Below are 16,637 nucleotides of genomic sequence, written 5' to 3'. Positions count from 1 at the left end.
AAGGTGTTTGGCCAAACGTAAGCCTGCTATGAGGGCTTCATATTCGGCCTCATTGTTCGACGTCTTGAATTTGAAACGAATAGCATACTCCATCGTCACTTTGTCAGGGGTCATAAAGACTAGTTATGTTCCTTAACCCTGTTGGTTGGACGAGCCATCAATATATAGACTCCATGCTGGGGCTGTTGGTTCTATTTTCTGAGCTTCTGAGGGTAATGAAACCACTTCTTTAGGCGTAGAAACAATGTCAACAGGATATGTGAAGTCAGCGATGAAGTCTACCACTGCTTGGCCGTAAATATGGTATAAACAGTGTCACCACCTCAGGTTTCGAGAGCAAAGGGGCTTTACTCATGTAGTCTTTGAGGTTCTTAAATGCCTCAGCACATTCATCAGTCCATGTAATGTACTTCTTACTTCCCTTAAGTGCTTTGAAGAAAGGAGCACATCTGTCAGTGGCCTTAGAGATGAACCTAGTTAAGGTTGCCACCTTGTCAGTAAGGCTCTGGATGTCTTTTAAAGTTACCAGTTCCTTCATGTCGATGTTGGCTTTGATCTTCTTGGGATTAGCCTCAATGCCTCGTTTGCTTATCATGAAGCCTAAGAATTTGTCAGAGCCTATGCCGAAGGCACATTTGTTGGGGTTCAACCTCATTAAATACCTCTTCAGAATGGTGAAAGTTTTGGATAAGTTGGTGATGTGTTGGTCATCATGTTTGCTCTTGACTAGCATATTATCAACGTAAACTTCCATGCTCTTCTCAATCTGTTCGGCGAACATTGAGTTGACCAGTCTCTGATAAGTCACTCATGCATTCTTTAGGTCGAAGGGCATGACTTTATAGCAATATAGTCCCCTGTCAGTAGTGAAGGCTGTATGCTCTTGGTCAGGAGGGTTCATGAGGATTTGGTTATATCCTGAGTAAGCATCAATGAAGCTCAGGAGTTCACACCCTGCCGTAGAGTCTATAAGTCTGTCTATGAGAGGAAAAGGAAAGTTATCCTTCGGGTATCCTTTGTTTAGGTCGGTGTAATTGACACACATTCTCCACAAGACCTTTTAGAGCATGAAACTTTCCTTGGTCGGATTCTTCTTAACAAGGACAACATTTGCTACCCACGTTGGATAATTGACTTCACGGACGAAGCCTATGCCTTTGAGTTTTTCAACTTCTGCCTTCATTGCCTCATACTGTTCAGCATCATAAGATCTTCGCTTCTGTCTCACTGACTTGGTCTTGGGGTCAATACTTAAGCGATGACAGATTATATCGGGAGAGATGCCTGGCATGTCCTCGTATGACCAGGCGAAGGCCTCAGTGTTCTCTTGTAAAAAAGACATCAATGCCAACCGAATGGGTGGTGACAAGGTGGTACCAATCTTCACCATACGATCCGGATAATCTTTTGAGATAGAAACCTTCTCCAACATTGTGTTTACTGGGTGAAAGAGTCATTTCGAGGATCGTCGAGTTGACTGTTGCCACCGTGAAGATCCAAGTTGGCTTCATCTGGGCTGGTCTTTTATACTTGGTCATGTATAGAAAGGGTTTCCTTGGGCATAGGCAGGTGATGTTGCTTGACCGAAATGTTGTAACATGATCGTGCACTAAGTTGATCTCCTCTGATGTAACCATTGCCATAGAGGGTTGGAAATTTCATCAACAACATATGTGTGGATACCATGGCCTTGAGATCATTGATGCTTGTGCGTCCAAAGATGACATTGTATATTGTTGGGCAATCAACCACCAGGAAGTTAGTGGTAATGGTAGCTATGTAAGGGCCTGTACCAATGGTGAAAGGTAAGTGTATGCTCCCTAAAGGTTTCACAATATCACCGGAAAAGCTTATCAAAGGGGAAATTGAGCGGTCGACCAAGTGTTCAGCTACATTAAGTGCCCTGAAAGCTTCAGCAAACATGATATTAATCGAAGCCCCCATGTCTACCAGGATTCGTCGTACTTCAAAGTTGGCTATGTGAGCTTTCACGATCAATGGGTCGTTGTGAGGGTAGATGATATTTCTTTCTTCCTCAGGGTAGAAACATATCGGATCCCAGTTAGGCTTTTGTACTTACCTCCCTTGATGTCTTCCACGTGAAACACTTGGTGGCCAGACCTTAAAGCTCATTCACTATTTTTCATGGCCCTGTTGGAAGATTTAGATATGGATGTGCCACCACTTATGGAATATATTACATTGACCTGCCGTTGGTAACGGTTACGCCTTAGAGGGTGAAGGAGGAATTGATCAATTTTTCCTTCACGTGCCAAAGCTTCAATATGATCACGAAGGGTGATACATTTCTCGTCGTCATGGCCGTTATGCTCGTGGTAGCAGCAAAACGTGCCCATGTTCTTCGTGGGCTTGTAATCCGGGTGCATCGGCATTGGCTTCGGTATCAAGTGTGCTATGATGGGGTAAATGGCCACGCATGTGGTGTTTAAAGGTGTGTATCCATCATACCTCGGGGTAGGGGTTGTCCTAACACGTGCTTGATCCACTATGTTGACTGCCTGAGGTCAAGGATTATCATGGCGATACCCTTGGTTATCGCGGTAGTGTCCCTTACTCATTTTACTAAAATGAGACTGGTGAGGATGGAAATCTTTCCTTTTTCCTTGAGATTGATATGTTTGTTGACTTGGAAAAGTATTAAGTAAGGCAGGGGGAGGCACCGCTACTGTTTGGAAGGTCGAGATCTTCTCATTTGGTTGGATCTGGCTTCCATTCCTTACTTATTGATAAGGGGTGGTTGTGGGGGGTTTCCCTTAATATGTCATTGCCTCAGCGGAGGCATGGTTGTAAGCATGTGCCATCACATCAGAATAAGTCTTCCAAGTGTTGGCATTGATCATGTACTTAAAGAAACAGTCACGAAGGCCTGCCGTGAAGGCCTTGAGGGCGGTCTTGTCATCTGCCTCAGCGCAACGAGAATACTCATGGCTGAAATGACCAGCATACTCTCGTAATGACTCATCCGGCTTCTGGAAAATAGTGTACAAGTCATCTGCAGAATGCAAGCAATCGATCTGAAAGATGTGTTGAGAGACAAACAGTTTCCTCAGTTCCTTAAATGAGTCTACTATCTCAGGTGGAAGCCGGCAATACCAGTTTAGAGCTCCGCCAGAGAGGGTGGAGAGGAAGAGAAGACGTCGCTCTTCGTCGGTGTGCATCCGATATGCCATGATGGACTCAAAGAGGTTAAGGTGTTCAATTGGGTCTTCCCTTCCAGTATAGAGTTGTAAACCAAGCTTTTGTTTTGTCTTCGCTTAAAATTGGGTGTCGAAGATCCTCCTTGTGAGAGGGCCAGGTCTGGGTTGGTTCCAGTCAGGTATCTCGGCCTGACGTTCGGCCTTCAACTTGTTTACTTCCTCAATGAGCTGTAAGACAAGGGGGTCTTGAGTGGAGTCATGTACCATTGGGATTTTATTTCGTAAGTCTCCATCGCCTCTTGGAAGTAGGAAAGTTTGAGCAAGGGCGTGTGATTTTTCCTTGGACTTGCCGTACTGACTTATAGGGTGAGTCTGTCGGAATACCTCAGAGTCCCCTATACCTTCATGTTCCTCTAGGACGTGTCGTTCCTTCCCTAGATTGGCAGCTGGCCTGGGTCATGGGAGGGGACCGAGTCTTTCAGAGACCCTTGGGTCATTGATCTTCGAGCATATGTGGAGGGGATTCTCTCAACGTTGCTTTAGGAAGTCTCGGCAGTCACGATAAACGGCTTTCGATCTTTCCAACCCTTCTGCAAGGAAGTGTTTTCCTCCACTTCTCCTGTTTCGGGTCGAAGCTGCTGGGTTGAGAGAAGTCTCATGTTGATCAATGTTTTGATGATTAGCTCGCTCCTCATCAGGGATACCCATGTCGAAGGAAGGTGACCCTCCGTGTTGGGGGGCACCCAGATGATGGTTAATGTCCACAGGGGCAACAAGCTCGCGTGTTTAAGTACGCATAGTTTCGTGGAGCTTCTCATACTGCTTTTGGAGGACCTCATTCTTCATTGCTATCTTGTTGTTTTGAGCTTCTAGCTCATTGACTTTAGCTTGAAGAGCAACCCTCTTTCCTTCTTTCTTTCGTTACTTCACACTAGGTGCAAGAGGGGTGTCATTCTGTGTGTTGTGGCTTCCTTCGCTCCCCATGTTGGAGAGGGATGCCTGGTCAAAAGAGAGTGTATGAATGGTGGAAACCAGCTTGACAAAGCTGAAGAGAGTGGGAATAAATATCGTTTCCCACAGACGGCGCCAAATGTTGATGCACAAAATCAGTGAGAACTTTGGTACAACAAAAAGTGTTAAGTTTGTGACCTTCGCTAAATTGCTTCGGTCACTAGTGTGGATAAGTATGTAAATGGATAGAGACAGGGAAACAAACACAAGATGTACGTGGTTCACCCAGATTGGCTACATCCACGGAGTAGAGGAGTTCTCATTGATTGTGAAGGGTTTACACAAGTTCATAGGTTCAAGCTCTCCTTTAGTGAGTACAAGTCAATGATTTAGTACAAATGACATTAGGAAATATGTGAGAGAATGATCTCTATTTATAGAAGAGAGTTTCTAGTTTCATTCTGACATTGACACGTGTCGTGTTGTGATTGGCTTTTTATGTTGACATGTGTCGTGCTATGATTGGCTTCTGATGTCGACACGTGTCACGCAGTGATTGGCCTCCTGGTTTGAGGGAAACTCTTATGAGTCCTTGACGGTATAACGTTGACCGGTACTCAGTAGTTTTGGGATTGGTCAAGTATGATACAAATAGTGCTCCCCTAAGTTCCCGAGTACATCAAACAGAAATTAGAGTACATCAAACAGAAATGATTCAATCGGACCGATACACTTCATTCCCTCTTTCCACAATGAAATATGAAACATCCATGTGGGTTATGTTTAATTACCCTGATGAATCAAACACTGGATCAGGTATATCCATTAGTTTAGCCTGGTCGAGAAAATTGGTTTTGACACCATTCTCCTTAAGGGAGGCTTGATACAGGTCCACCAGATGTTTTAGGGTACGACAGGTACGCGCCTAGTGTTCATTGCCACCATACCTATGGCAGGCTCCTCCAAGATTTGTAAGAGTGTTATTCATATAAGTTATACCTTTGTGGCGATTTACATTTTTGAAGCTCGGACCTGAATTATGCCTTGGACCCTGGTTATAAAACTAGACATTATGATTCTTGCCTTTCCTGTTCCACCAGCCTCGGTTGTGGCCACGTCTTTGTTTGTAATTATTGCCATGACAGGATATGGTGTTCACTTCAAGTGAAGCAGCATTCACTTCTAGGAATAGCGCCGATCCAATAGGTCGGGACTGATGATTTTTCATTAGAAGCTCATTATTTTGTTCAACCACAAGGACCACCAATATCAGTTGGTTGTACTCTGTAAAGCCTCGCTTTCTATACTTCTGCTGCAAGAGCAAGTTAGAGGTATGAAAAATGCTGAAAGTCTTTTCCAACATATCTTCCTCAATGATGATCTCCCCACAAAGCTTCATCTGGGAGCTAATTCTGAACATTGCAAAGTTGTACTCAGTAGCCGACTTGAAATCCTGGATCCTCATGTGTGTCCACTCATAACGAGCCCTTGGAAGAATCATCGTTTTCTGGTGATTGTATCTATTTCTCAATGCCTTCCAGAGGGCTGATGGATCTTCAACCGTTAGGTACTCGCTTTTTAGTACTTCATTAAGGTGGCGAAGGATAGAGATCATGGCCTACGTCTGATCTTGAGAGGATACACTGTTTTCCTCCTTGACGGTTTCTCCAAGATTTCCTGCCTCTAGATAGATCTTGGTATCCACTACACAGGTAAGGTAGTTTTTCTTAATAATATCCAGGGCAACAAAATCAAGCTTTGCTAAGTTCGCCATTTTCTTTTCTAAAAGAAAAATGAGATGTGTAAGAACTTGCAATAATATGTATTCTCGAAGAATATAATATTAAAACTTCTGACTCTTACAAATTTTTCATTTTGATCTTCATGCCATAATGATAAACACTCGAAATTTTAGGCTCGAGATTTACATGATTAATGAAGGGGGCGATTGTACTGCACCACTATCATTGAAACAATATAGCATAAGATGAGCGATTATACTGCACCACTTAAACAACACAAAAATTTAAATATGCAGAACAGGGTGGGCGATTATACCGCACCACCTAAAATTGCAGTAAAATTAAATCTGCAGTTCAAGAAGGGGGATTGTATCGCACCATCTTTCGTCGCAGTAAAATTAACATAAATAAACATTGGGTTAGTAATCAGGAGCTACACCAAATGAGAAATAAAAAATATTAGTAATTATTATATTCACTAGTAAAAAAAACACTTTGCGCGACGTAGGTCCTTCGTCGCGCAAAAATCGTCTCGCCAAGGCAGTGACAGTAGGGTTTGCGCGACGTAGGTCGTACGTCGCGTAAATTACTTTTGCGCGACGAAGATCCTTGCGTCGCGCAAAGGTACTTTTGCGCGACGCAGGGATCTTCGTCGCGCAAAGTACTTTTGCTCGACGTAGGTCATTTCTTCGTCACGCAAACCTTTTTTTTTTTTTGGTAAAAATATTTTTTATTTAATTTTTAATAAATGTTGTAATTAAATTGTAAACAATAATTAATAAACCAAGAAAAAGTATTTAATTATAAAATATATGAAAATGTACATACAATATGTCTGAACAAAAAAGAAAAAACTACAATTGCACAAGACAACAATGTTTGAATAACATAACCACAGCTAGTAGCGACGCTGCTATGCTGCTATGAGGTAGCCACTCCACGATGTCGCGAGTCATACGCAATCTTCATCAAGGAGGCGGACAAACATACGCTCTATGCCGGCTTCAGCATTCGATTAGGCCCCCTGGTGTTTCTTTTAGCTGCCCAAAAAAACTTAAATGGTAAAAACCCTAAGCTTAAATTTCTACAGAAAATTCATCAAAACCTCCCCTAATAGTATATCATTTCCCAAAACCTTAAAACAATAAAATAACAATAATTCACAACACATTTTCACAATCTAGCAAATTTTCACAATCATAAAAATAATAGTTTTAAAATGAAATAAAAAAATACAACGCAGTGAGAATTAGAAAAAAAATACCTGGCTGGGAGGCCCCACCCTTGACTCTGAATGTCGAGGAAGTGTGATCAAAAGGCTCCGGCTCACGACAGTGCCGATAAGGCCGCCATGCACTGAGCAATTGAACCGACACTGATGACGTCGATGATATGGGCACCTAGGACGCCATAGGAGCAGCCTCAGTAAGGGGTGTAGGCTCCCCAATCAATGGAGCACTCACGCCTGGAGCAGTAGATGCTGATAATGCAGGAGGCGCATTAGTCACACTCCGACAACAAGTGATCAACTGCGACATCTATACAATTTTTTAACCATAAAAATATAACATTAGAAACTAATCCTTTCTTGCATTTGAAACTAATCTCAGAAAAAAAAAAGAATACAAAGTAACGGGTATTCGATTCAATCAATACAAAGTAATATTTTAGGTCTTTGCATTCATATTTTTTCAACCTACAATGTTTTGTCTGTTTGTCTCATACACAAAGAAAATCCTAGTGTTCTAGTAAATGAATCATGTGGAATGATCCATGTGATTGTGATGGCATGAGGTCTAGGTTTGAAAATTACACGGAACAAAAAAGATAGAGGTAGTAGTACTTGAAGAAAATCAATCAAAAGAGGTTCTTGTAAAGTTCACACAAGAAACATGTGGAAAGAAGAAAATAGTAAAAAAGATGCCACCCAACAAATTCCTTTTCGACTCACATACAAGACAAAACTTGGATGTCAACAAGGGCATCAACCAGTCTGAACCAATCAGTAGCAAAACGTAGAGAGGTATCTGATTCTTTAGAGTGGGGAAACAGAAAGGAGATGTATGCATATGGAATCCTTATCAATAAATTAGCTCAAAATGCATAAGGGAAGTTATGGTCTGCATTGTGCAACCAACCCCAGTCCACTATCTCTACTAACCAACAAAAAAACAGAAACAGAGCAAACCAGAATAGAAAATAGAAAATAGAACCAAGTGACATCTAGTAAATGAATCACAAACAAGTATTAAATAGCAATTATATTTCATCCTCACATTTGCTTTGCTCCCATCAATCACAATACCAGATCATTGAAAAGCAATAAGTTCTTCTCAAAAAGAGAAAGCAAAGATAGACACTTGGGGACAAAAAATCTACCCCTACATGTCAATACCTCTCAACCACATATATCTACACCTACATAGCAAACCCTCTTAAGCGCACCCCTTCATAGTTGAAGAAATGTTCAGGAATCAATTGTTCAGTAGTAATGTTCGAAGCAAGAAACATGAGAAAGCAAAGCACTAGCAATTTGGAGGGAAATAGAACTCAGAGAAGACAAAGTAATAATAAATTAGAGCAATTGAAAACATGAGAGGACTACAGGATGTACCAAACTTTTGGATGGGAAAGTATTACTTTGCAAGACAAATATCCTTGTGGTAAAGCGCACCTTCTTTGTTCTAAATGAGCTGCTTTCTCACTTAGACTCCAATAGGTTGCAGAGAAGATATAGGAAACAAAGGCAATATACAGATTAAGGTAACAAAGGCAATACCAAAGTTCATTACATTTAATAGTTCTAAAAGCAAATTGAAAGCTTAACTACATGGAATGATTAAATTGATCGACATCATGATAATATCATCAAGTTTGGCTTGTAGCTACCATTTCAAATAAAAGCAGTAATTCAATGATTAAATTGATTGACATCATGATAATATCATCAAGTTCATAGCTAGCTAGCTAAGGTAGAGAGAAAGTTTGAAAGCATAAAAGGTCGTCCTAGTTGGCAATTGGTACATGATTTATATAATGGAAATCTGCCTTAATCCAATTATTAATCCTAAAAGTGTATCTTACGACATAGGCGCATTGCAAATTCTCATTTATTATTTTCAAATTCTCATTTAGTAATTTCAAATTCTTATCATTATTTATTATTTTCAAATTCTCATTTAGTAATTTTCATTTGCTTGCTTTACAGAGTTTGGTTATACATTTCTTTTTTCTCGTAGTGGAACATAACAACTTTTGGTTCCAGTCCATCTCCAACTTGTTATAGGAATGCACTAATTCTCTTACATGTATTATATTATATACATATGTTTTTCTAAAAGGATTACAAATTCCTTTGGCCAACTTGACAAGACAACAAAGCCTAATTAACCCCATCATCGCCAGTTCAGTTACGCTAGTAAGTAATCAAATCACACCAGAAGAGTTGCATCTTTGTACTAATAATTATATGCCATCATTTGCAAGGGTTCTGCTTATGCTAAATATGCACAAGATCAAGCCACTTTCCACAAGTTCTATCTTACATTAATTAGCATGTAGTCTGAAAACTAAAACAAGCTATGTGAAGATACTTCCAAAAGTTGGACCATGAGGTACAATGTTGAAGATGAAGCAGCTGTAAAAAGTGTGCAGAGGAGTGGTTTGCTAAGCATGTTAAGTTACTAATATGTGATTAATAAGCAGCTGTAAAAAGTGTGCAGAGGAGTGGTTTGCTAAGCATGTTAAGTTATTAATAAGTGATTAATAAGCAGCTGTAAAAAGTGTGCGGATGAGGGACGAAAGGGTACTGTAGTTTCTAGCACATAATAATAGCAATATCTAATTTCAGAGCTTTCCTTCATACCATTTTCCTGAGCCCAGTTACCTTTGCATTTTCCCCGCAACCAATTAAAAAAATCACAGATTTGCAACCAGAGCTTTCAATATACACAGAGCCTTCAAATAAAACCCTAATTTAGGATTAAAGCAAACACAGATTCCTGCAACACTCACCAAATAAAACCCTAATTACACTTAAATTAACAACAAAGTAACAACAAATAAAACCCTAAATTAAGTGTATATATGATAATTAGGATTTCCTAATTACGCAGTTACCTTTGTCTTCGTCTAACGATGGGTGGGTAACGGCGAGGAATTCCTCATGCACTGTATTGCATGAGGTGGATGTCCGGCGTCTTTGAAAATCACTCGAGGAAGTGGCAGATGAAGGAAGCCAAAGACGATCGGAGTGAGAGAGAGGGAAGCGAGAGACCGAGTGAAAGAGAGTTGTCTGGACGATTGCAAATTCCAGCGCCTAATTTTACCCCCGTTTGTCCAATTCAAAAGAGCGCCTAATTTTTACAATTGCAGCGCCAAAATTTTACCCCCTTGCGCGACACATGGATCTATTATGACGTCGCGCAAGACTCTTTGCGCAACGACAACACTTCTGCGTCGCGCTAGTTATATATATATTTTTTAAATTATAAAATTTATTAAAAATGTGACTTTACTCCTTCCAAATTCAATTTTTTTTTACGTAAAACCCACAATAATATATTTTTCTAACAAAAACCCAATCCAAACTACAATAATAAAATTAAAGCTACTTAATAAATATACATATCATTCAATTTCTTAAGTATTATATGTACAAAATAAATAAATTTAAAGTTAATAAATATATATACCATTCAACTTGATGGGATACGCATTCTACGAAAATAGTTTTAATGATCCAATCGTCAAACTTGTTTGAATATACTTTGGGATCACATACGCTGAAAATCACAAAAAACAATTATTCAGAGAGCAAGTAACAAGACAAAACTTTTCAATGGTTATAGCGAAAAATCATTATTTAACAGTAGTTTTTAACTCCGATTTTGATTATTTTTACAGCTACACTCCTTAACCCTATATAAATACAATGGACAAATTTGATCTTCAATTTAAAATATGTACACTAGTAGATACCACAAAATCTTATGTTATACTTAATGAAAAGTATAAATGAACTCTAAGTATTAGTGAATCTATCGTTTTGATGGGATACGTATCTTACGAAACTAATTTCAACGATCCAACTGTCAAACTTGTTTGCATATGCTTCTAGATCGCATACGCAAAAAATCGAAAAAACAAACATTCAGAGATCAAGTAACGGGACAAAACTTTTCGATGGTTATAAACGAAAAATCATGATTTAACGGTAGTTTTGACTCTGATTTTCATGATTTTTTACAGCTACACTCCTTGATCCTATATGAATACAATGAATAAACTCGATCTTCAATTTAAAATATTTACACTCGTAGATGCCACAAAATCTTATGTTATACTTAATGAAAGTATAAATAAACTTTAAGTGTTATCGTTTGATGGAATATGCATTCTACGAAACTAATTTCAACGATCCAACCGTCAAACGTATTTGTATATACTTCGAGATCGCATACGCCAAAAATCGAAAAAAACAAACGTTCAGAGATCAAATAACAAGACAAAACTTTTTGACGGTTATAAACGAAGAATCATGATTTAACGATTATTTTAACTCCGATTTTGATGATTTTTTACAGCTACACTCTTTCACCCTATATGAATACAATGAATGAATTCGATCTTTAATTTAAAATATTTACACTATTTGATACCACAAAATCTTATGTTATACTTAATGAAAGTATAAATAAACTCAAAATATTAGGGAATATATTGTTTTGATGGGATACGCATTGTACGAAACTAGTTTCAACAATCCAACCGTCAAACTTGTTTGTATATGTTTCGAGATCGCATATGCCAAAAATCGCAAAAAACAAACATTCAGATATAAAGTAACGGGACAAACCTTTTCGACGGCGATAAACGAAAAATCACGATTTAACGGTTATTTTAACTCCGATTTTGATGATTTTTTTTACAGCTACACCTTAACCCTATATGAATACAATGAACTAATTCGATCGTCAATTTAAAATATTTACACAAGTGGATACCACAAAAAAAAGGCAATGCAAGAACCCCAAAAGAAAAGCAAAAGGAAAAAAAAAACAAAAAACTTTGTGCGACGAAGACCTACGTCGCGCAAAGAAAAAACTTTGCGCGACAAAGACCTGCGTCGCGCAAAACAACTTTGCGCGACGAAGGTGCACATACGTCGCGCAAACATACTTTGAGCGACGAAATTTGCTACATCGCGCAAGTTTTCGTCGCGCAAACATGTTTTTGTACTAGTTGAGAACTAGGAGTAGGCACAGGGCTAGCAGATCTTGGCGAGGGTACATCAAGTAGGTGAGGCAGAGGAGGAAGGAGAACAGTAAAATCCTTAGAGGAAGTTTTTTTTGGTGAAGGGAGATGAGAACTGGTTAAGGTTAGAAAGTCGTGCTGATAACATATTATAAATAGGCAAAAGTTAGAGAGATAACCTTTTCTAGGGATAGAAGCGAAGCGGGTGCAAAATATCACACTATTTAGCTTCGTAACTATAACACAAAAGCATTGCAGGTAAAGAGAGGAAGGGAGAGATATTGATATTATTGCTTTCACTTTTTTTCTTTGTTGTGAATTGTGATCACACACAGAGTGCTCTTTACATAGAGCCACATCCATGAAGGTTTACAAAAATGAAATGATTGTCTTTTGAAAAACCTCACATATCAACAACAACACAACTATTCTTAAGTCTTCCTCACTATTAGCTAAAGCATGTGGGCATACATTTCCACAATTTTTACAACAAAATTGGTAAATTTTAAATGTTAAAATTCTTCTTTAAAAATTTGAATTGTCGTGGCCTATTTCAAAAAAATATCTCAAAATCTTGAGGTATAAATTGTAGTTAGTCCTTATGATTATAAATCGTGGAATTTTTTTTTTCGTATGTACGTTTTCAACTATTTATAATGAAATTCTTATATATATAAAGGCAATGGATGTTAATTCTAAAGTTTATTGAATAATTCTACAGATTTGTGCTTAATCAAAGAACTTTTTTTTTTTTTGTAGTTTAGATGATTTTAGTGTAAAATATTACTTATATCATAAAAAGAATAATAGAAATTTAACTTACAAAGTCAAACATATAATTCATTATCAAATTAAAAAAATTAAGTAACTTTTTTTCTTAGAAACCAATCAGGCATGACATTTTAAAATGAAAAACAAATTAACAAGGCAAGATGATGCCTAGTAAACAGTTTTAGAGTGAAAGGTATATAGTTGAGGATACTTTACAATCAAAGATCAGTAATATCGAGCCTTGAAAAGTAAGATTATAATTGTATATGATATTGAAGTGATTAATTGTATATATGAGCGAATTGAAGATATTGGAAGATAAAACAATCAATTTCTGTTAAAGAAGTTTTAAGTTTATAAAATATGAATATAAATCATATAATTGTACATTTACGTAGCTAATGATCCCAGGATTTGTTTGCTCAAGTATTTGGAGAGCCTTTTTTTTTTCTTTAAATGTTAGGACGCATGGCATATTTGCTACCAGAATTCTTGTAAACTGAGCATGCAAAGGCGACAACAATTGTGTATCTAGTCAGGAGCGAATCTAGAAAGTTAGCTCATTGGAGACATAACTAAGCAGTGACGTATGCATGACTCTCTTCGTTGGGTTCCAATGTTTTCAATGAGGCATTTCGTCGAGCATTTGGCTGACCCATACCATTGTGTGCTTACTGTATATCCCACTCTTTAGTGCTCTTGTGTCTTTAGGTCAATATTGTTGTAGGTCAAACAAATAGTATATCGTATAGGTATAGGGCCGGAGCTCAAATTTATAAGAGGATTGGGAAAAGGGAGGATGGATGGCCCTTTTATTATTTTAAGAAAGAAACTTTAAACTTAACTGAAAAACGGTGTTATTTTGCTAAAAACATATACATTTTTCTATTGGTGGTCTTCAATGAGGATCGAGTGATAGAATTGCACTAGAAAAATGTCAAAGTTGCTTAGCTTTTGTCGAACTCGTCTGTTTCACAAAAAAAAAAAAAAACAAAACAAAACAAAAAAAAAAAGGATTGAAAAGGCGATATTTTGAAGGTAGTTTTGACAAATTACTTAAAATATATATATATATATATATATATATATATATAATTTTTTTTTTCTTTAATCCAAAATACTTAGAGGGGGCACGTAGCCCTTCATCAAATTCGCCCTTGTATATAGTGGCGAGGGAGGGTGGAATATGAATTAATATTAAGTTAGATCAAGGGTTAAACAAGAACAAACAGCAATTGCATTTGAACATGTTATTTGTTAATCAGGTAATACTCTTGAAGCCACATATACGATATATTCATGCAATAACAAGTTGAATTCTGGTTGAAAGTTATGTTTCCTTGCAAATAGCAGCGGTACCAGCAAGTTTGATTTAACTAAGCAAGTGATTGCAGACTTATTAATATGAAAGCAGTGATTGTAGACATTCATTTTCCACGATTTGGAAAATGAAACATAAAATTAAGCATCACTTTGGTTAGAGAATTTGGCAAATTAAAGCACAATTTTTAAACTGTTTTTAACCTTCTTCATAGGGTTACCTATCTTCTTCAATCGTATGGAGAGGGTGAGAAGTACATAGACAAAGAAACAACCATTACCTAACCTACATATAAACATATACATATGATAATATAAGATGATGATGATCCGATCGACAAAATGCTACTTATCTATAAGAGTTTGTTTATGTCGAACATTCGAAGGACATGCAGAATATAAGGAAAAGTTGATTCCCGGCACAAATTTTCAGTTTCCACGATAATATTAAGAAACAAAAAAAAATAATCAAGGGAGAGATAAGTAACAGTACGTAGTAATTTATTCAAGTTTCATGATTCAACATAAATTGTAATAAGACAAGCTAAGTTGTTTGCAAAAAAGTTTTAACCATCGACGTGAGAGTAACTCAATTAATGTACGTGGAAACAAATAATTTTTTGTTTCCATGACCATGAATTAAACAAAAACACACATAAATTAGTAATCAATATAAATTAAATTACTAGAATTTTTTTATTGTATGAGAATTCAACGCCATAATTGAAAGACTCAAAGAGACCAAATCATGAACTAAATTTCCATTAGTTGGTAAGGAAAAAGCAGTTAATACAAAAACGAAGGAAAAGAAAATAAAAAGGAGTACCAATTCGATTTTAGTAAGAATAGTGGTCGGAAAATATGGGAACGAAACCCCAAACGGAGTCATGTTCATGTTTCCAAATCTGGCCAAAGTATGATAGATAAACATCTACACATAATTGAACCATATCAGAATTCAAACACCCAAATAAAACATAAAATCATATTCTCATATATATGTAGACAAACTTAGCAAACTCAAATATACATAGACTAACCTAGCTAATAAATTCCATCATAAGGGGAAATCATTCAAACGTACATTTTTTGTAGTTGTATACCCAGTACTTCATCTTCGTCTTCCTGTTTCCGGCCCCCAAATATAAAGCAGATAAATTGAAACCCTTGCGAATCTCACACTTATGAGGACTAATAAATCCCTCTTATTATACAAGTTTTTTTTCTTAATTTCTCCAAATCACAATCAAATATATATATTAGGTAGAAGTGGGAGAAATTAAAGAGAACCACATCACTTATCTCCAAACAAGTACCCAAGTGATGAATCTCCACCAGGAGCTGATTTAACTTTTGTTGTTGGACGATCCTGAATATATATCATTTGGTAGAAAAATACATTATAAATTTATAATAAGTAAGCTATAGCTACAAAGAGTTGAATTCCCAAAATAAGTTATAAAACATGAGAGCTCACAGTTAAGAAATTCCCAGAATTTTGGCCATCAGCTCTGTGATAGTTGTTGGAAATTTTATGTTTTTCTGAAGAGTTAGTAGGAGTATCTGGAGGCTTAAATTCAGTACTAGAATCGAATCTATCGATGCCATATGGTGGTATTACTGGCTTAGCGGTTGAAGGTGGACTTTGTTGCTGATCATCTGAGCCGAACAAATATCCCAATGAGCTTTGTCCCCCACCATAGCTCCCACCTCTACTCATGGCTGCAGCTTAGTTTGACAATTTCAAGATATGCTTGTCTAAAGTTAGAGGTATATAGGAGAAAGAAAGAGAACCCTAGCTAATATATATAAACAAATTATGTGTGAAATCTTTGTGCATATTTTTGGATGTTGACGATGATGATGCATCATACCTAATTTGTCATTTGTTTTCTTTAGTGATTTATATAAATCAACTTTAATCGTATGGTGCATAATAATTTAGGTTAGAAAGGGGCGGCATCCGATGGATTGAGTAATTGCCCTTGTTGCATGGTGATGGTATATGTATGGGATTGTCTAATAGTTTCCATGTAATACCTTTCATGATCCATCCATAGTTAATCGCTCTTTTATTGAAACGCTCAATCATGAATAAACAGTTGTTCAAGCATTCATTCAATAGGTAGTGACCTAAGAACTTTTAAGTTTATGTAATGTTTCTCAATTCTTTGATGTGGGACTTTGAACTTTATATTCTCATATGCTTTCATTTGTGTGACGAGCTTTTTTAGCCTAGCTAAACACATAGATTTTAATTGAGTGACATACAACAAAAGTGGATGTTGGACTTCACATGTGGATAGACTTGACACCATGAATTGACACGATGAATGAAGTTGATTTGACCCTAAAATTATTTGGCATTAGAGAGAGTGATCCATTCCCTTATATGGCCATGCAAAAATTTTAACCCTCTCCGTGAGGGACTTTGAAATTC

At 37.3% G+C, this 16,637-nt stretch overlaps 2 protein-coding genes and 1 long non-coding RNA gene across 3 annotated transcripts; all 3 read right to left on the bottom strand.

The window, feature by feature from the left end:
* Nucleotides 1-5,172: 5,172 nt before the first annotated feature.
* Nucleotides 5,173-5,724, bottom strand: LOC126599058 (uncharacterized). The gene has a single exon (XM_050265421.1). It carries the CDS (start codon nt 5,722-5,724, stop codon nt 5,173-5,175), a length of 552 nt encoding a protein of 183 aa, XP_050121378.1.
* A 906-nt stretch (nt 5,725-6,630) lies between these two features.
* LOC126600921 (uncharacterized) lies at nt 6,631-10,226 on the bottom strand. The gene is made up of 4 exons (XR_007615620.1): nt 9,971-10,226; nt 8,466-9,852; nt 7,116-7,389; nt 6,631-6,891 (listed from the first exon to the last, which is right to left on the bottom strand). It is a non-coding gene; the product is annotated as an uncharacterized LOC126600921 (long non-coding RNA).
* A 4,942-nt stretch (nt 10,227-15,168) lies between these two features.
* On the bottom strand, nt 15,169-16,004 carry LOC126598741 (protein SPIRAL1-like 5). Its single transcript, XM_050265102.1, has 2 exons — nt 15,675-16,004; nt 15,169-15,566 (listed from the first exon to the last, which is right to left on the bottom strand). The coding sequence occupies exons 1-2, from the start codon at nt 15,915-15,917 to the stop codon at nt 15,492-15,494; spliced, it is 318 nt and encodes a 105-aa protein (XP_050121059.1). The 5' UTR covers nt 15,918-16,004; the 3' UTR covers nt 15,169-15,491.
* Nucleotides 16,005-16,637: the final 633 nt, after the last annotated feature.

The sequence above is a fragment of the Malus sylvestris genome, chromosome 14 (assembly GCF_916048215.2).
Source record: "Malus sylvestris chromosome 14, drMalSylv7.2, whole genome shotgun sequence".
Classification (NCBI taxonomy): Eukaryota; Viridiplantae; Streptophyta; class Magnoliopsida; order Rosales; family Rosaceae; genus Malus; species Malus sylvestris.
Note: the sequence above shows the minus strand (reverse complement) of the source record. Positions and strands in the feature narration are given on the sequence as shown.

Excerpts from the sequence above, each read along its gene's own strand:
- LOC126599058 (XM_050265421.1), bottom strand. The coding sequence starts at position 5,724 with ATGATCTCTATCCTTCGCCACCTTAATGAAGTACTAAAAAGCGAGTAC.
- LOC126598741 (XM_050265102.1), bottom strand. The coding sequence starts at position 15,917 with ATGAGTAGAGGTGGGAGCTATGGTGGGGGACAAAGCTCATTGGGATAT. Across the intron at positions 15,567-15,674 it reads ATTCTGGGAATTTCTTAACT|GATCGTCCAACAACAAAAGT; the intron begins GTGAGCTCTCAT and ends ATATATATTCAG.